The sequence below is a fragment of the Sparus aurata genome, chromosome 5 (genome assembly GCF_900880675.1).
Source record: "Sparus aurata chromosome 5, fSpaAur1.1, whole genome shotgun sequence".
NCBI lineage: Eukaryota > Metazoa > Chordata > Actinopteri > Spariformes > Sparidae > Sparus > Sparus aurata.
In genome coordinates this window covers 23520221-23540661 of record NC_044191.1, presented here as the reverse complement: position 1 = coordinate 23540661, position 20441 = coordinate 23520221, and the positions used below count along the sequence as shown (strand labels likewise).

The following is a 20441-nucleotide window of genomic DNA, read 5'->3' as shown; positions in this document are numbered from 1 at the left end:
TGGCAATGTATGGCAACCCTTAAAACTGACGGAAAAAACAGAAAAGTTCAACAGAGCCGCAAGTTATTTGGGTTTGAACATTTCCATAACTAACCTCATGTGTCTGTGTGTATTCAGGCAACAATTGGCTGTTGAAGACAGCATTGTAGCGACAAGCCTCGTCCTTCATTGAGTTACTTGTCTGAACACTCTTGCAGACGGATACCCGAACCACGCTGATATGAAAGAAAGCCCCGATCATGTTTGCTCCTGTTTTTTCGTGCCTGCCTCTAATTAAATATAATAATCTGTGCCAATATTTAACCAACACAATAACAAGCCGCGCTGATACCATCATCGCATCTTTGTATCCCTCCCTCTCACTCGAAACCCGTCTTGCTGTGCTTCTCGCTTTCTTTCTCCCTTTCTCTTTCCTCCTGTCCTACACGCTCCACTGTGTTTTGATTATTGGCTGTGTATGTGTGTGTGTGTGTGTGTGTGTGGTTGTGTGTTTGTGTGTACTTGGAAATAGAGCAGGGTGGGCACTTTTTGGGGGGAAGAAGGATCACAGATGGGCCTTGTCAAATCTCTGTACATCTGGCTTTATTCCTGTCCAATTTTCCACACACACATGAAAACACACCCACGCACACACACTCACACTTTTACACACGTACCTAGTGCGCTTTGTGTCAGTGTCATATCATGGTTACAAATAAGTAAAACATGCACTTGCACGGAAAAAAAAACCCACCCACACTTAACATGCATGCACATACAGGTACACACTAGATCACTCGCAAAGCCACACACACACACACGCACGCACGCACACACACACACACACACACACACAGACGTACTGTGCAGCAGGACGCAGCAGGTATGGACTCCTGTTGTGGATGATGGTTGCCAAAGTAATGATGCCAAGGAATCTGGACCATGCCAGGTTTAATGGTAGCCAATTGCATACCAGTGTGGGGATGCAGGATTTCAAAAGGCCAGCCCTGACTTGTAGTATAGCGCCACCTATTGAGATGAGATTTGCCCGTCATGCCTGAAAATTACACAACATGATGCCACAGAAGATAAAGCTGCAACTGCATTCTCATTATATAAGTTGACGATGGTGTTGTCCAGTGCAAGAAGAGCACTGCCCTGCTCTAACAAGAGACCGAGGGGTCAGCAGCAACAGCAAATTGATGAAAGGCAAAACAAAAAAATCGAATGATCTGACTTAAAACATGACAAAAGATCTATAAAGACAAAGAAACATAAACTAAAATACAGGGAGTATTTGGTTCTGATATTTCATGCAGTGGTACTGATTCCATCCAAGGGTCAACCTTTGCCGGGCGTGAGAGAGCGCTGCATCTGTGTGTGTGTTTTCTTATGTGTGTGTATCAGCTGCGCGAGGTCCCCGTATGGGAGTTGGACATATGCTTCATGAGACTCCCGCGGACACACAGACACAGACACACATGTCGGCCTTGGCACCTCAAGGACACAGTTAGGAAAGAATGGAGGAAGATAGACTAAAGCCGATGCGCTGATGCGTTTTGACCACGTGACCGCATGTGTTAGTCAGCAGCGCATGGTTTGAAACTTAAAACTGAAAAATTGCTACATTTCAACCAGCCGTTTTTCCTCTGTCAACCTCTCAAGTTGGATGACAGGCTGCAAAACACGAAGATTGATGATTTTTATATATATACTTTTTGGATGTTTCAATGTATTAAAGTATGGATCAGGCCAAAGTAGCTGTATATTTTAGACTACAATGAAAGAAATGCGTTATTTCCCGTGCCAGGGGTCCTCCCAAGACCCTAAAATGTTTGCCTCCTCACTATTTGAGGGCCAAGCTTCTTCTTCTTCTTCTTCTACTTTCTCTTCTTCTTCATCGTCTTCTTCTTCCTCTTCTCCTCAGCAGCTGTCTCAACTTTCCCTCCAGAGCTGCTCGAACTTCCCCGTGAACTGTGGACATCATAGCCTTAGTGTAAAGGGGATATATCCATGTATTCAAAAAGTTTGCCTGGATTCTTAAGGACAAAGATCTGACAAGTTGGTGTCATTTGCAGTGACGTGTACGCAGTCATCTTGAGTAGCATAAAAATGCCAGCATCTCCAATCTGTCAAAACGTATGTGCACATTTTTTTTCACTCTACCATCTTCTCCTCTTGTTTTCCCCTCTTCGTCTCACTCCTTTAAGTTTCTCCTCCTCCTCCTCCTCTCCCTTTTCTCTTGAGTTTCTCTTTCTACGTCTCTCTCTCTCTCTCTCTCCCTCTCCCTCTCTCTCTCCTTTTCCCTCTGCCTGTCTCGCTTCCTCTCTCTAAACATATCCTTACGTGCCCACGCACTGTAACCAAACCAGCCTTCTTATTCATTTTGCACCGGGGTATCACTTTATTTTTCTGCTATTATTTTTTTTGGTGAAGTCGCCTCGGTATGTCTTGCCCCAGACAGCGCTACACTGTCCCACCCTCATTATATTTTCACACTCCGCTACCCTAGGACACAGGGATACGCACATACACACACGCACACACACGTTTCTGAAACTAACTCATTTTTTATTGGGTGTGCTTTGTTTGTGCCTGCGCCGGCTCCTTGGTGTGTTAGAATAGAAATCTGTCCATCTATTTTAAACTTTTCCATTTTTACAGCAGTAGCACTTATGCTTCCTAAATGCTTTTCTACATTATTCCTACTGTTGGTGGGTTCAATTAACATAAAGTTAAACACACATGTCAAATCCCCAGAACAAGTCTGGTATAAAAAAAATGGTGGCAACCCTGTGAACCACAATCGGTAACTCACTGATTGTAGAGTCTTAGTAGCTGTATAGCTAACTATCCATAGCTTAGCTTCTCAGCATTTTTAGTTAAACACATTTTTTAGCCAATCATATCTAACTTGACTTTTCTTCTGCTTAGCAATGGAAACTACTATTTCAAATCATTATAGTAGTGTTTAAGAATGAACAGATGACCCTATTTCTAACCATAGGTAATGTTCAACACTTTAAAGGACCTATTTGTAAGAAAAATGTACTTTTGACTCACACTCCCGTCTCGTCAAAAAGATGTATGCTTCTGGATGGTGGCTGACCCCTCCTAAAATCCCAAAACGTCTTCAAATAACACCAAATAATACTGAGCAACTTTCAAAGTAAAAAAAAAAAAATTGGTAACATATCTAAATGTATTACTGAAAATGATTGCAGGGACCTTCTAAAAATCCTGACAGCTGCACAGAAGTAGGTGGCATCACATTTTTTTTTCCTTTAAACCCTGCCCAAATCAAATTACAAACAAACACAAAGGAGACATACAGATATCTCACATTTGAAACAACCAATACTGCTCTAATTTGGGCAGAAAATACTATGTTTGTATTGGAAACTGACTCTGAAGAAGAATCCAGTTCTTCCTGAACTTTTCTAAACCACGATATAATTAATTGTGTACTCATGTTAACAGAAGCTTTCATTTAGCCAAATCTCATATTCAAGGAGTTTACAATAATTGCTCTGTTCAGCCCCGCGCGCAACATGAAGCCGACAAGGCAAACATCAAATAAATAACAAATACCAAGCAACGGAGGACAATCAAATCTCCCTCCTATCACAGCACAGTCGCTCCAGCCAGCACGCTGTCTTCTTTGGGATGAAATACTGCACCAAAACCTCGATAATCCCCCGTCTCCAAAATCCCCATCTTTGTAAACTGTCTGGTAAATACACTCGGAAATGAATAAAAGCTTAATGTAAATGTATGGAAATAAACTGCCAAAGAGCAATATGTCATCTTTGATATATGCTGGTCTAATGCTTTTCGAATGGGGATAAGAAAAAAAAAAAAAAAAACGGCGATGCATTAATGCGGAGCCCCGTGTGATGCTGAGTCTATCACTCTTGTATACACAACTGAGAGCTTATGTATTTACGCAAACACCATGTACTCTGGTGTGTGTTGTGTCAGCGAGTTGTAATGGAGTCGTGAGTTTATGTGTGAGAGCTGATAGATGTGTGTGTACAATGAAAAAGCATTTCACAGGTCAATGAGTCATGGATCTACACGTTGTTTATTATCTTGACATCCAGTCGATGATCGGCCAGAAATGACACCATGATCATCACATCTTTAAGCCAGGCATTGCATCTGTTATATAGCATATCAAAGGGATGTTTTTATGATTATAAAGAAGTATTTTTTTCTTTTCTTCTCTCTCTCTCCTCAGGGTCTGACAGCCAGGCAGGGGCAGCAGGACTTGGACCAGGAGGAGGGCCGGATTCCTCCCAGCCCCGTTTCTCCTCCTCCCTTCCCACCTACCTTCCCGTCCAATGCCAGCTGAGCGGTGCTGACTCCGCGTTCTTCCTGCGAGAAGCCAATCAGGAGGTAATGCGAAACGGCAGCCTATCATCTCGGACCGAACCCTTCTTCCTCCACCAGCTGGAGCCAGGCGTCGCCGCCCCGCACTCCCTGCCCAACGTCAACTGCAGCTACGGAAACCTGAGCGCTGAGCAGCCGATCCCAGTGGAGCTGCTCCAGGGTCCACCGCCGCATCTGTTGACGACCACCAACCAGGTGACTCTGAACTGGAAGGTCAAAGGTCAAGTGGTGGTGCCCAAAGTGGGGTCAACACGGCCCTGGATACAGGTAACTGGTGGTTCAGTGTTTTCACTTCTTACTCATAAATGTTAAATTGTGCTGAAGGTTTTAGGTGTAACATATACTTAATAAACCCGCAAAAATGATCAAATCCAAAGGTAATAAGAGGATTTCATCTTTCAGTGTGTATCAAATGTTTATCCAATTGTTATTCATTACATTTTCAATGTAATAATTTTTTTACTTTTATAAGAAGCTAAATCTTATCAATACTATGAACCACAAACACTTTGTAGAATTGAGAGGCTTCAGAGTTTTCATCCTTTCAAAGTTATTTGATCAGTTATTGATGTGAATATATTGATTAGTACAGCTTAAAAGACTAAACTTACTGAATGTGAGTCCATATTGAGAAATTACATCACATACATTATGTCTGTACAAAAATAATGTTTCCATGACCTAGAACATTACTTTCATTTCCTTTCCCAACCCATTTTTGTAGTATCTTGTTTAAAGCAACACTTTGTAGAAATTGTGATTTTGTGAGTGCAACACCACAAAATACAAATCCCAGGTCTGTAACAATTATCTGTCTTTGTTATTTTGAAGCTGTTATTTTAAGGTAAAATTATGTCATAATGTTGATTCAGAAAGCTGTCCATCCACCATTTAGCCACTGTGACATTGAATGTATTTGCTTTGTCTTCAGGTACTGTTTTACCTGGTAGGTCGGCGTTGGGATGAGCTCGACCCACCTCCCACTGCCCTCCTCCCATGTGTTAGAGCCCTGGCCATCCGGGACACCAGTGAAGCAGCACCCTCGGCAGGCTGCCGCCTCATGGGGCCATCTGGCATCTGCGTTGTCCGTCTGGAGATTCCCCCAGCTTGGTTTACACCACTGCAAGTGAGAAAAAGACCTTTTGAAGCGACTCTGCCATCAGTGGATGTGTATTATTCAGTCATACCAGTGGAAGGCTCTGGACAAGAGTGTCCCTCCATTGTTAACGAACCGTGGAGAAGTCAGAGTGCCAACGTCGGGCCTCTTGGAGGCCTTGGATTGGGCCTGGGCGGACAGTGGAGCCCCCTCCTGGATGGGGGTCTTCAGGACATGCTGAAAGTTGGTTCTGTGGCAATGAGCATGGGCCCAGTTTCTGCCAAAGGAGAAAGATTGAGACTGGATGACAATGTGGAGGTTCTGGTGCCACCCAGCCCGGTTCGACTTGGCAAGACGGTGGCGTTTGGCATCTACATGAAGACAGATTCGAACAGGGAACAGTTTACACTGAGGTAGGAATGCAAATACTTTCAAAGAACTTTTTTTTCTGATTCCTTTTTCTTTATTTCCCACATATTTCTTCTCCCCTCATCCATTCTCTCTCATCTCCCAACACCGCCGCCTCCTGAGGTTGATGGCTGTCACCTTTGTGTACTCAGCCTCTTTCAGGAGCCAACATTGCAAATAACAACCTCATGAATATTCATGAGCGATCTAAGGAGAGAAGAAAACACAGAAAATAAGAGCGAGAGAAGGAGAAAGGTGACTCAGAAGGACTGAAGGTTGGAGAGACGGGAAAATGAAAGACGAGGCATAAAATTAGAGTAGATCCTAGTTTCTCAAACTGAAGTTGGTACCCGAAATGACTCTCAGGTGTGCTTTAAGAGGTCACCTACATGCTTTCCCGCATAAGCAGCAATATATTCTTATACACTTGCATCCCAGGAAACAAATTTCTTTTTGGTTCGCTGGGTAGAAAATAAGTTACAACCCCTGATCTAGACTAAGCATGCATATCTGCATCCAATCTCGGCCTCATCATTTCACCGACTTTGGGGATTTTCGGGCTGACACATGACAGATGTGCAAATTTATCATTGTAGCCAAAGAACATCCCAGAACACAACACCGTGCATGGATATAGCATAAACTCCTATGAGGTTAGATCTATTGAAAACATTTTAGAGAGCAACTTTGTGCAACTTTGGACAACATCAGATAGAAAGATAACTCAAAGCTATTTCTGTTTTGATATACATTTATGTTGTATTTATTGCTTAGTAAGTGTAGCAATTGTTGGTTAACACAGTCAAAGAATATTTGACTTTTCTGCTGTTACAGTCATGAGCAATGGGTGTTTTATATTATGGATCGTTATTGTTATGTTATTTTTCTTATCATGCTTGAATATTTTATATATATTCGTAAATTGGTGGATTTAATCAAGGACTGTTCTGACTATCATAGAGCACTCACAAAAAATTAAGATGAATCCTGATTAATAGGCTATAAACATTTTGATTTAGTTGGTCCCAGTTTAGGCAGATTTTTTCATAGGATGGATTTTTGTTTTCATACTAGATTCAGTTTTAACATCACATTGGAGGTGTATTCATTGATTTGTGGAATTTCATGCACTAATGTGTAATGTATCCCATCCCAACAGTTACAACAAAGCTAAAAGGGAATTCAATCAAGCAATTTTTTATCAAAAACCTTGCCATCATTAACAAATATTTGTACTCGTGCAGTCACCGCTGCATCAATGAAAGGTCAAAACCGCCAACAATCATAAAACTGGCCAGACATTAAGGAGCGATTTTGTATGTTTCCTGAAATCACGTGTGTAGGATGCTCGTGGATTTGCAGGGTCTTTAAAACACACTTTCATAACAGGACATTTCACGTGTAGAGTAATTACAAAGCACTAACTTCGTATGAAATGCATCTAAACTAACCTCAGCTACCGTTGCTCTCTGTTAGCGGAGCACGTAAAGTCACATCCTTTGGACTGACGCGGAAAATCCCACCTGAGTCCTTCACAACGAGATCCACAGTCCAGCACCATTAAACAACTTAACCAATTTACCCACAGGCTTGTATAGGCAACCGGGAGAGAGGGGGATGGTTTAATTTTCACATCATGTTAAAGACCTGAGGCAATATTCCATATTCCAGCACATTTGTTGAAATACATTGGTGAAAAAAAAAAGCGAGAGGATCGCACTGGCGCGTTTCTTTGTGCACAATCAATCCTGAGGTCATCTGAGGACACTGGAGGGAAAAGAACAAGTGGCTAGACTGCACTGCACCTCGTCCCACTACCTGCTGACAAAACCCACACACAGGTCACACAGACAGTGGGAAATAAATACTCCACCGACATCCTGCACACACTATTGCTCTCTGCCCTGTATACACACACACACTTCCTCACCATACATGCACACATGGATGCTTAACACCCTTGTTTTCTGTGTCTTACAGCACATACAGGTATGTGTGTGTATTAAGTGATGAGTTGGCCTCTCTGGTTCCCCCTACGGACACTTTGTCTCTGTCTTTGCTGCTCACCACCCCTGCTGTGTGTGTGTGTGTGTGTGTGTGTGTGTGTGTGTGTGTGTGTGTGTGTGTGTGTGTGGCACTACGAAAGAGAGAAATCACCGTATGTTTTAATGCATCATATGTTCTTCTTTTGTTCTCCTGGCTTTACTCTGACATTATCTAAGTCTTATGTGCTGGGTGTCCAATTTAAAAAACCTCTATACATGTATTCTTTGTATCTTCGGCTTTGCATTCGACTTGAGATGTGTGTACACGTGTGAGTATGTGTGTGTGTGCCCATCCTACTCGCGACTCTTGCCCTCTGCCCTAGCATACAGTCCCATGGATAATCTCCCATGTCAGAAGCACAGTCAGACATGTAATAAGGCTTAAGTGGATCTCATTCCTGTGTGAGAGCCCTGTGCACGTGTGGGCGTGCGCGCCACATAATAAGCCTTAAGTGTGCTCCATCACACTGAGGTGATGTGATTATGATAAACTGCTGAGGAGATGGAGGGACACGGAGGGAGGACGAGCGAGAGAGACGGACGGGAAAGAGACGGAGATGGAAGGGAGGCAGAGGGAATGAGACAAAACGTAAAGGAGAGGCTGCAACTCGAGAGATGAGTAAAAGCGTCTTCTCACTCGCCAAGGTGCGGCGATGAGGTACGATGAGGACGTGAGGCACATTTACCAAAATTGGGGCGGGCATGCCTGCTGTATCGCCCGTCGCCAGCCTTGCCGTGTCACATAACCACGCATGGTTCTGTCACTAAGTCATGAGACTACTCTGGTTGTATTGATTAAGTTAAAACACCACTTCCTCTCCCTCCAACTCAGTTTGATTTTGGGATTGAGTCTCATCATAGAGCAGTTTTTAGATTTATACCCCGATCATTTGATCATAAATAAATACATTCGATCATTGAACTCTTCCTCACCGATGTAAGCCAAAGCTCACCACAGGTATACTGGCTCCCTGATGATGGATGATGATGTTGTCCCAAAAGTTTAATAACGGCTACAAAAGGTTGATCAAAACAAGGAGAAAATGCCAAATGTGAATGTCAAAAGTTTCCTTCTGACTTCCCGATGCACAGTAATTGCAGTCTGCGGCTCCAAGATGTTATTATAGATCTAGTGCCAGTGTCACAGACAGCAAATGAAAAAAAAAATGATACCGATAGACAATTACACATGTTTAGGGTTGACTGAGCACAGCAGACATGGGAGACATGTGCTAGATGAGTCTGTAATTGGTTTTTGACACCGGTGCTCAAGCTTGGATTTTAATAAGTACTTAAATGGACTCCCACGCTCTTTGTGCCGAAACCATGACTCACTTTGAAAGGAAAAGATGAGATAATGAGAGGGAGAGACCTTTTGGTTATTAAAGAAAAACTAAAAAAAAAAAAAAAAAAAGAGCAAGGGTGTTTTGCGTTTATCGTGTTATTAACAAAGATTTTAACTAGATTTGCTTTTTTATATCAGAAAAAAGGTTATTTGTTTAAAAAAAGAGGTTATTTCTTCAGCTTGTTATATCATCCTTTTTAGGTAGTGGTTTTCATGATTTATTAACAATGAAAGTGTAAGTAACTAATTAAAAAGGATCCGAGCTGAACCTTGGTGAAATAGAGATCAGCACAATCATCCTGTTCTCTCCACCGGGTTTTTAAGTAAAGATATTGTCAAGCCCCTGTCTCAGGCAGATGCACCAAGTACCCTTAAGTATCTGTATGAGATGTTCCGGGCTTTCAACTAACTCTAATATGAACCCGTTGCGACTATAGAAGCTCTAAACATCTGTCTCCCTCTGTCCACCTCTCATTAACCCCTAGTTTAAAGGTTACATGATATTAGTGCAGGTCTTTTTTATTTCCGTTGCAGAAGATCCTGCTGTGTTTCAAGTTTGCATCATGCCACAGTGGAGAACGCACATTATCTTGGAGCCCTTTTTAATAAAGGGCATACAGCACGCACTCATCGCTGCAACCTCATCACCGCTCCTCTCATCCAGGAGTGTCACATCCTTAAAGGTGACAGTAATGATCAGATTATGGGAAAGTATCAAATTAGATGTTGCCTGTTTTAGGCCGAGCAGACCTGTGCTGTGGTGTTTTTACAGCAGGCTAGAGAAACTGCCCTGCACATCCATCTGCTTTCTTTTTTTTCTTTTTTTTTTAAATGATGCAAAGCTCTAACATCCCTAATGTTGGGAGTGCTACATTAATGTTGCTGATTCATCTGTGGAAGAGCCCCTCTTTCACTTTGGAATCAACTTAGAAAAGTTTGGTTCAGGATCAGCCCTTCCTCCTACAATTGTAAACATTTGTGAACATTATTGAAATGTCCCTAATATGGCATTTACTACAGAGACTCATCCATAATGTCTCATTTCATCTATTGTCCCTTAACCAGCGGAAAGAGAAACAAAAGACATAAAATGAATTAGCGTTCACGAATTAGCGGCACACCGTCGCTTGTGACTTCAGAAGGTGAAGAGGAGGGCAAAGCCTAATGACGGATACTTGTTCTGTGTGGCTACATTTCAGGGAGCATTCAGCCAAACGTATTAAATAAAGTGTTTAATTCTGTGGAAACCCTTGCCACAGAAGTTTGATGCTTTTGAATCTGTGTTTAGTTGAGCATTTCAGACTTTTTCAGCGGCGGGAATGTTGACAGACCGAGGGTCAAAGTGATTAGTATCTCCCTCATTAAAAAGCTGTCATCTTGAACTGTGTGCTGTCTTTGTTTGGTTAGTTAATTAGTGAGATGATTACTGATGGTGGGGGGAGAAATGCTGTGTGTGTGTGTGTGTGAGAGAGAGAGATATAGATAGAGACAGATTGAGAGAGCGATTATCAAAAAGGCAAAAATGTTTTTTCCCTCTGCTTGTGTTTGCTCTCATTTTACTCCATTTTCTCTCACTATATCTGTTTTTATGTAACTCATATTAGAACAGTCGTTTGTTTTGGGTGTGTGAATTTGTATGCGGCCTGTATTTATGGTCCCATTCTATATCTGTGTGCATTCGCCTGTGTGTGTGTGAGTAGGGATTAGTGGATTTTTCCTTGGATCAGAGGGGAGATGTACTTCTAAGGACCAGCTAGTCCTCTCTGGTGGTTACACACACACACACACACACACACACACACACACACACACACACACACACACACACACACACACACACACACACAAACATTATATCCAGGATGCCTTTATTCCACAAAACTCCACCATCGATTTCACCTCAAATGCACTTTCACCGGCAAGGAGGCAGAATCAATTGTGTTCGGGAGGCTGTGCTTGTGTTTGTGTATATGGCCTACGAGGGGAATTTCAGTATTTTTAAACCTGCGGCCCAATGTTTGCATATTTTGATGTTTAAGTGACTAATAGGTGAGAAAAGTTTTGGAACAGTTCCAGTCGATCAGCTCAGCTAGGAGCCACAATGTAATTGAAATGGCTGCAACATAACCCCTGAGGGCAGCTTCAACTGTCAAGCAGATCCCCTAAAGTCATTTTATTGCTATTCTATTTTTTTGGAATAGACCTTCAGTTAAAGGAGACATACTATGCTCATTGTCAGCTAGAATAGGTTTACATGCTTAAGTGCTCCAAAACACATCATACTGCCCAGTGCAGCAGCACCGTATTCCCCTCTCTGTCTGAGACGCTCTGCTTTAGCTCCAGTCTCCTCGAGGTGCCCCTCCTGAAAGCTGAGTCTGACCTGATTGGTCAGCAAACACACGCCTGAGCCAGCACTGCTCACAGTGTCTCCGGTTGCCTCTGTCGTGTTTTCAGCTTCCAGTTAGCTTCAATTCTAACCATAAATATAGGCATTCATCATCCAAATGTGTGACATGGTGATGCAGTGATGTCACGGAATTAAAGGTGGGACTACTGACGAGGCATTTGAGGCACTTCAGGAGCAGTGGAGATTTTTTGGGGGGCTTTTTAACTTTCGAGACCTTTCACGTGCAGACGAACTTTATGATGTACTGAAGGAAAGGAAAAAAAAACACATTCTAGTTTTGAACAGTAAATTCCATTTTGTGTAACCAGAAACAGGCGGTATATTGCTCCCATCCAATCCACCAGACTCAGATTTACAGAACCTGTAATTTCATCAGAAAACACACTTTTTTTAAAATAAAACTCGAGATAATGCCTTAATTCACCGCGATGGATGTGAAGATATTGGGAGAGGAGGGAGGGAGAGAGGGCAGACATCAGAGAAGCAGCAGTGTTTTATTATTTATTTAATTGTTTGACAGGGACAGTGCACAGCTTCTCAGCTGTGCCAGTTAGATACGAACTCATTTACATCTGTAGTACCTGAGCAGGAGATACAGACTCCAAACTCTTGCAGAACAATACTGATTCACTCTATTCAACAAATACAGCAACAAGACATTAAAACACTTCAACAATAACATCAAGACTGTGTTAAGAGCCAGAATATTTCCACATTTATCATGACATACGATTGGCAGTGCATGAGTTTGCGTCCTTGCGTGTGTGTACATCGGCTTCGGTACACATTTTTCTATGCGCATTGCGTGTGAATGTGTGCTAAACGTGCTTTGTGTATATTCTTGTTTAGCCATTTGTCTTTCGATTGTGCGATTCTCATTCTCTCTTTTTTTGTGTGTGTGTGTGTGTGTCTTTGGTTCAGTCTGTTCTCCCCCTCTTTGTGTGTGTTTTTTTGTCACTGTCCTTGTTTCTCTCCTCACTCTTTGTGTTAAAACTCTGCAACTGACAAATGCATTTTATGGAATTCTGGAAAAGATAAGATTGAGAGTGAGACGCATTTCTTTCAGCCGGGATGAAGCCAATAAAGAGGCTTCTGAGCTAGTGAGAAAAACCCCCACTGACATATTTTATTCACCGAGTGCATGATAATTTGGGATGGGTTGTTTTTGTTCTTCAGTTTTGCTTCTCATTGTCTTACAGTTTTTGCTGTACAATATTTTACAAATTGTCCATAAGCTTTAACTTGTAAGTGTTAATAAAGCTCTTTTATATAAATGTTAAACTGAGGCAAGAGAATTAATGAATTAGACGTGAAACAGGATACAGACCTGACTATTTGGGATTGTCAAAAAATGAAAAGAAATTGGATATTGAACAGTTCTGACTTTTGAGCGCCTACGTTCGCCCGTTACAAAAGAAGTCTGTCTGGCATGAGAGTGAAAATGGGATTGTTTGCTTGATTTCAATAAAACAAACCTAGCAATGCTAGAACTGAGTCAATTGTGTTTTTCAAAATGGTTGAATCTAATGAATCTTGTCTAGTCTGCTACATTTCAGACGAACGGTGTGGGGAACAACACGGATGATTTGTGTCTGTTCTCACAACTTCCTGGAATATAAACAGTGAAAGATCCATTTGTGCAAGTGGAAAACATCTATCATCTGCCTGCATCCATGTGTCTCATTGTCTTTAGTTTATGACTTGGATTTATTCTTATATATCATATTCTTCTCAGGGAATCATTCAAGTCCATTGTATCTGAGATCATGTCTTTGACCAGCACTCCACATAAGGTGTTGGCAGGGTCATTTTCTCTGCTTTTAAAGTAAATGTTTAATAAACTGAAAATGAAGGACTGAAAGAAAGTAAGACGGATTGAATAGATGGGGGTAATGGAATAACCATCGACGTGCAATTAGGAGCGAGCAAATCAAATATTGCAGACAAATCCATGAATAATAAGAAAAACAAAACTTCCAAATCATAAATGCTCTGTTTACTCGCGCGTGTGGGCTACAAACGGATAATCCTCCTTCATTTCCTTGCTGCTGTGGGTGCCCCTGCAGACCTTAAAGCTATATGAAGAGATATTTATTATATTAGCATCAAAGAAAATGACTGTGGAAGCGAGCTGCTGTACTGCTGTACTGTAGCTTTGTGCAGCCACTTCAGCTCAATGCATTCATTTTACAGGTGTCCTAGGTAAACAAGCTCCCTCTCCAAACTTCCCAAGGGGCTAAGAATTTGAATACTTATCAAGTTTTATTTAACTATTGCTAGCTTTGAGTGTGTTTTGAGTTTTTTTTAAACCTTCTAGTAGTCCAAAAATGCTCATTGCAGTTTTGAAGCACTGTCAGAAAGTTGCTCAATCAAGGCTATTGTGCCATAAAGTAAGGAACGCAATGATTCTGTGCTCAAATACAGTCCTTGTTGTTTGTATTCATCCCCTGGAGTGGAGAACAGGTAGTTTGGGGGAATAAAGCAAGGCTTTTGAGCTCCGGGAATGCTTGTATGTGGAGCTCCATTGGGTCGTACCAATGCGTGGTTAGTGCCCAACTTCCACTGCATGGTGTGGCACGGCCCGACTTAACTTGCATGGAACTGTTTCTTTAAGGTTTTTAATTGGCAAAAATTGTGGAAATCACCCGCTGCCTAGTCATTATTTTGGTTTCACCTCGGTTGAGACTCGAAGCAAGCTGAGTCAATAGTTAAAGGCTATGGATATTTTTTTTAATGGCCTTAAAATGGCATAACCGTGCCATGGTCAACTGATGCAGTGTAGATGTTTCTCTGTTTGCTTGCTGATGAAAGGATCTCAAAAAGAATGGACGTCCTCAGTTTTTCCCGTGTGTTTGTGATGGAAGTGATGTCACGGCAGTTTGACCCGCCACCACTATGGTGATCAGCTGACAAGTCCTGCCTACACTGAGGGCTACCAGTTAGAGTCGGAAGTGAAATCAGGAAAAGTAGGATTAGAGGCCTCAGCAGCTGAGTACTCCTTTGACCCCTAATCACCCGAGGAAGGGTTGTCTAATATTGATGCTTGGTTGACGACTTGGGGTTCTTTTTTCTTTTTTTTTTTATATTCATGTGGCCCCTCTGGACAAGTCAAAACACATAACCGCCAGACTGCAGAGCAGCTTTATTCCTGCTTCTTTCCTTCTCATCCTCCAAATGAGACTGTTTAAACTGTTTCACAGCATGGAATGTCAGATTTATTTTCATTCATTATGTCAGTGTTTGCTGACCTTTACTGCGCTATTGTGCATACTAATATGTATATATATATATATATATATATATATATATATATATATATATATATATATATAATATATACAATATTAAAGAAAGGCTAATTTAACACCAGTTCTTTCCAGGTGAGCCGCAGCGATCACTGTTCATCATGAACCATGAACTGATTTAAAAACTCACGGTTGAAACAGAAGCAAGTTTAAGAGGTCATTGCTGTAAAGTATACTAAAAAGGATTTATTATATTATATACACATAGACACACACAGAAACACAGCTTCGCACACAGAAACACATCTATGCTCCTGATAAAACTAACGGCATATGGACTCGCACACACATATTAATTCAATAGCGCACATGTTTGAAAAGCATGTAGATTTATAGATCCATTAATCTGCGAGTGTTACAGCATGTGTCCAATATTAGCTGACACAGACACATTTCATGGTGGATGTGTAAAAATTGCTTTTTTGCTTTATTATTAGATGGCCGAACACCTAAATCCAGGAGCCGGTCTGTAAAATTCCTGCTGAGTCTGGGGAGGTCAGAGTCGAGCCTGCAGTGAGTGGCTCAGCGAAGACTACTTCCTGCAGAAAGTGCTGACGAAACATTCGTGACCACAACTGTCAGTGGCAGCCTTTGTGTGATGATACTACTGTAGGCTGAGCTAAATCTGACAAAGATGATTACATGTGAAACAGAAGACAGTGGCTTGCTTGTGGTAACTGACGTGTTATCCTAGGAGAGTTGGCCGAGACGTCATTGGACAAGTCAGTACTGAAATTCCAGGGCTGGATGATAAAAACAAAACAACACCGATCATTCATACTGTTCATTACTGTTGGGGTTGAAGGTCTTCCTTTCCACTGCATTTGGCCAAAAGTTTTCATCAACATCACATTTTATTTCCTTTCTGGCGACGCTTCTTGAAAAAGCATCCTCTAAAATGTCTAAATGGAAATGTCCAACCCTGGCAGTGTTTTGTCTCCACATGCTGTATTCATGGCATCCAGTAAAGACATCTGGTCATTGGGTTCTTGATCATAAACCTTCCACCTCCATGCAGAGAAAAAAGCTGGGTATGGTGGGTATGGAGGCTGACATCCTAAGGTGTGCATCAAACCAGTCGGCGGTGGAATGCCACATTATCCGACACAACAATGGAGGTATATATGGGGAGTTTCTTTCCCCTCGTGTCCTCTTCTCTGCTGCCTCAAGTCCATTATGCAGGTCCAGAAAAGAAACAAGCCTCTCTGTATTGTGGGCCAGTGAGTGGTTTACGTTACAGCACAACTATGGACATGCTGCACACACTGTGATGTTAGCTCCTCTCTGTCCTGGAATGTCTATACTTGCTCTTCAGCAGATCCCATTTCCTCCCTTGCGGCGAGTTTTTGCCAGGTTGAATACAGCATCAACCACTGGAATGTCGCTGTATATGTGCAGCTTGCCTGGCTTCCATCTCCAGTAAATCCACAGTTTTACAGCACTTTACCTTAGGCGTAGTTGTGTACCCTTTTTATATATTGAGAAGACATCACATTACCGGGGACACGTTGATACCGCAGTTCTTCTTTTCTGTTGAAGAGAATGATGAACATCTTCTTTATCCCCATCTTATGTTTCTCTTGGCAGATGTCATCGTACTGGCCATTTTCACTTTCCAAAAAGTGATAATGTCTTCCAGCAGTCTGTCATATCCATGTTAGCAATCGTAACTTCAGACTTCCAGGTTGTTTTGCATCCTGCATGTGATAAAAACTCCCCGTCGTCTTTTTTAAATTTAACCTACCTATTCAAACAACCTTTTCATAAACCTCACCAAGTAGTTTTGGTGATAACTTTTTAAACAATATAAACAATCAGGTTGTGTACCAACCGTGTTTAAACGCAGAGGAATCTGTAGGATAATTTAATTGAAAATGCATTTAAATTTAATGCAAACACCCCGCATGTAGGGTAGTGACAAAAATAGCGTAGTTAACGTGAAAAGACAGTTTGAAGCTACAAATGTGCAGAAAATAAACCACAAGAATGAAACAATTGTGCATGTTGACTGTAACAATGTAAGCCCCTGACAGCTTTTAGTACACCCCCGGGCCAGACAGGCTAAATCCAGCCCTAATGTGGTACATGACTCAGCTACAAGAGAAAAGGACACAACAGTACACCCAGTTTAATTTTATGTATTACACATGACAGCTTTTGTATGATTAATGTTCTATTGTGGACTAAGGAAACCATGTTTTCTTTTATGGTGCATTTACTTCTTGATGCTGAGTCATACGTGTTGATGTAGATGGTTGGACCTGTTGTTCAGTGTCAGCTTATTGTTCACATTGCTCTTGAAATAGAGAAAAATGGAGAGGAGCTTTCAAATATTTAATTTAGCAAGAGATGAGGTATTACTGTCGGTCATATAACTTTTGAATATGAGTCATCTGCTAATTGGTATTATCACCTTTTCACTCGACCATCAATCACTAACAAAATACAGTAGATGGGGTAAACCCTATGACAGTAAACATACACACACACCTACGCTCTTTCTCTATCTAATCATCACAGTCACTCCGTCTCTGTTTATTCCCCCTAATCCGGTTGTGTGCTATCCTTCGTTCTACAGCATTCTTCCTCTGCTTTCATTACTCTTCAATTTCCATGTCAAAACTCCCTCGCTCTCTCTTTCCAGCTCAGATCCTTCATGAATATGCATAAGGTGTTATTTGCATTGCTGGCTCCTGAAAGAGGCTGAGTACACAAAGGTGACAGCCATCAACCTCGGGGATAGTGCCGGTGTTTGTGTTTCGGGGCTCTGCATGTGCGAGAGGAAAATAGACAGAGGTAGACATGGAAGAGGAGTGGAAAATGAGGGGAAGAGTGAGCGGCGCAGAGTCGGAGAGAAGGAAGGGGGGATTGTGGGATTTTTTTGACTGCGGCGCTCGCAAAGTGATTGACATTATCGCAGAAATTCTAATTAACATGTCTCTGAGTGCGAGTGTGTTTGAACTGAATTTTGAAACATTTTTGGCTTTTTGAACAGAGTTATTGAAATGACACTGATCCAGAGCACAGCTGTGTACTTTATATGCACACATGTGCCTTTAGCTTCCTCTTCACACAGATCTCACCAACTCCCAACACCCCTTTCTTCTTATTTTTCCTCGCCTCTTTTCCGTCTTGGGTTTGCCTTTGCCGACACTTGTTTGGGGATGCTTGATATGCAAATGCCTGACCGGTTATTGTGTTGTGTTTATTGTTTGTTCCGCTCCTTGTTGCAGGATAGAGGAGCCCCATTTAGAAACGGGGCTCCTCTGTACGCCTCCTGCATTCCTCTGCATTGGGGACGCTCGGAGTAGCATGTCTTAAACCAAAGTGTTATATATGTGTGCGTTTCTCTGTGTGTTTGAGCATTTACCTCTAAGTTACCCCTGGAGTTATAAAAAGGAGTTTTGGGATAAGTTTGTTTTTATTTTAACAAGCTGGGGGGGAAACAGCTGATGTCTTTACAAACACAGAGAAATCCCCTCCTGCAGCTTTTCACCCTGGGATGCGAATAACATTTTTATTTTCTTGGCCTGGGACCCAAGCTCATGAAAACGTATTGTCTGTTTTTATTATTCCGGGACCCTCTTGAAATAAGCTACAGATGTTCCTATTGTAGAAGTCCCAATTTTGTACTGCATGTTGGCTACACGGCAGCTGCACTTTGGCTCTGTTTCCAAAACTGGATATTTTTTTTAAATTACTAGACAGTGTGCTGTATAGCTGGTCTGTTTTATTGGTTTGGTTTTATTTCCATACAATACATTCATTTTGTTCTTAATAGATGTTGAAGTGTGAATCCAAATGGATTGAAATTGCTTTTTTTGTCTGCTACAGCACTGATAGTATATCTGCCCTGTAAACTACATGTCCTCTGTTCTCTCTGGAGAAAGAAAACAAATCAGAAAACAAAAAGGCAAATATATATATATATGTATTTTATCTTTTTTGTTTGATGATGACACTCCCAATCTGTGCATTAAAAACCACATGAATAAAGAAATGTTTTTTAAAGCAGATAAAATCACTTTATCTAAAAGTGATTTTATCTGCTAGCTATCAAACAAACATTCACTGGGGAGAAGTGCACAGCTAATGTCGTCTTGCAGGCTAGATAGCAAATAAGCTGGTCAGCTGTAGCACAATTAAACAGCATTGTGGACTTACATCCAGTGCAAGTTTGTCAAGATGCTGATGTCTCTTAATATTCAATAGCACTATTAACGACAGGATGCCACTGTACCACTCCCTTGCTGGAGCTCAGCCTGTCAGATGTCGCTGTACATATAAGCCAGCAGGGATTTATTCTTCATTTTAATAATAACAACAAAAATAATAACGATAGTAATTAGCATTACTTTCGACTCCAACAAGGGTTAAAGCTAGGGTCTGTAATGTTGTTCAGAAACACATTTTGTTATACTCGGTGAAATGATCCTGCTATCCTGAGAGTAGTCAATACATTATGTATTCAGAAAAAGGAACGAAAATAATCGGACCTCTGTGGCAGCTGTAGGACTGAGAAAAAGCTGACCAATCCGTGCCGTCCGGCCCGAATAGCACAGATTGGTCAGATTCCTTCATGTCTAGTTCTGTCCCTCCCTCCTCCGCGCATGCACACGTTACGTTTCACTGTTGCCGGAAATATTCAGCACACTCCTCTGCAGAAATACAGAGTTGCACGAGAAGACGTTCATTTGGTTACAGTGACAGAGAAAATGCAGCCAGCGTTACTTGTAACAGCTCACAAAGGCAAGGAAAGGCAAGGAAAAGAAAGCCTGAGGCAGAAAAGGCTGTGACGAAAAAGGCTCTGGATAAAGAAAGAAGTCGGACCGAGTCAACATCGGTGCAGCGTTTGAGCGGTGGAGACAACTGGGGCATGTGAAGGGCTTGAAAAGTGATGCAGAGGTTGCTCTCTTTCTGTTGGACAGGTAATTATTTGTTTTGGAACTTGTTATTTTCATGAAATATGTGAGGTTTGCCAACTTGGCTACGTTTGTAGCTCGTATTAGCCCAATGCTAACGTTAGCTTCTTTGTGTGTTGTTTTTAGCCATGAGAATGGCTAATGAGTCGGCCCAATTTCCACTGGATAGGGGTCTGCTCCTCGCTGTCAGCCGGGGGGTGGGGTTGTCGCTTTTTTAATTTTAATTTGCTCCTCCGGCGCTCCTCATGGGCTCCCGCACTTCAGAGTGCAGTTTTCACAATATTAAAAACTCGCCAAATGGGCCAAAAGCAGCCCAAATTTTATTCACCCGCCCAATGTATTTTTTTCCCGACCGGCGTCAACAAAAGTAGCCCAATTGGGCGGCAAACCGCCCAATCTGGCAACACTGTCTTCCTGCTGAGTCCCACTGCCAGATGCGCGTTCAAGTTTGTTGCGTGGGTGTGGCTTTGGACGGAGCGCTGACGGGATGGGGAGAGGGGGTGGAACTTAGAGGAGGTGCCACTTTCAAATATTGCTAGCTC

At 41.9% G+C, this 20441-nt stretch overlaps 1 protein-coding gene across 1 annotated transcript in view; it reads left to right on the top strand.

Annotated features, from left to right (window-relative positions):
• Positions 1 to 20441, top strand: part of LOC115581939 (transmembrane protein 132D) — a 267149-nt gene that overhangs the window by 79604 nt on the left and 167104 nt on the right. Inside the window, exons 2-3 of the mRNA XM_030417539.1 lie at positions 4220 to 4638; positions 5303 to 5880. Coding sequence (XP_030273399.1) covers positions 4220 to 4638; positions 5303 to 5880 — 997 coding nt within the window. The remainder of the gene's footprint in view (positions 1 to 4219; positions 4639 to 5302; positions 5881 to 20441) is intronic.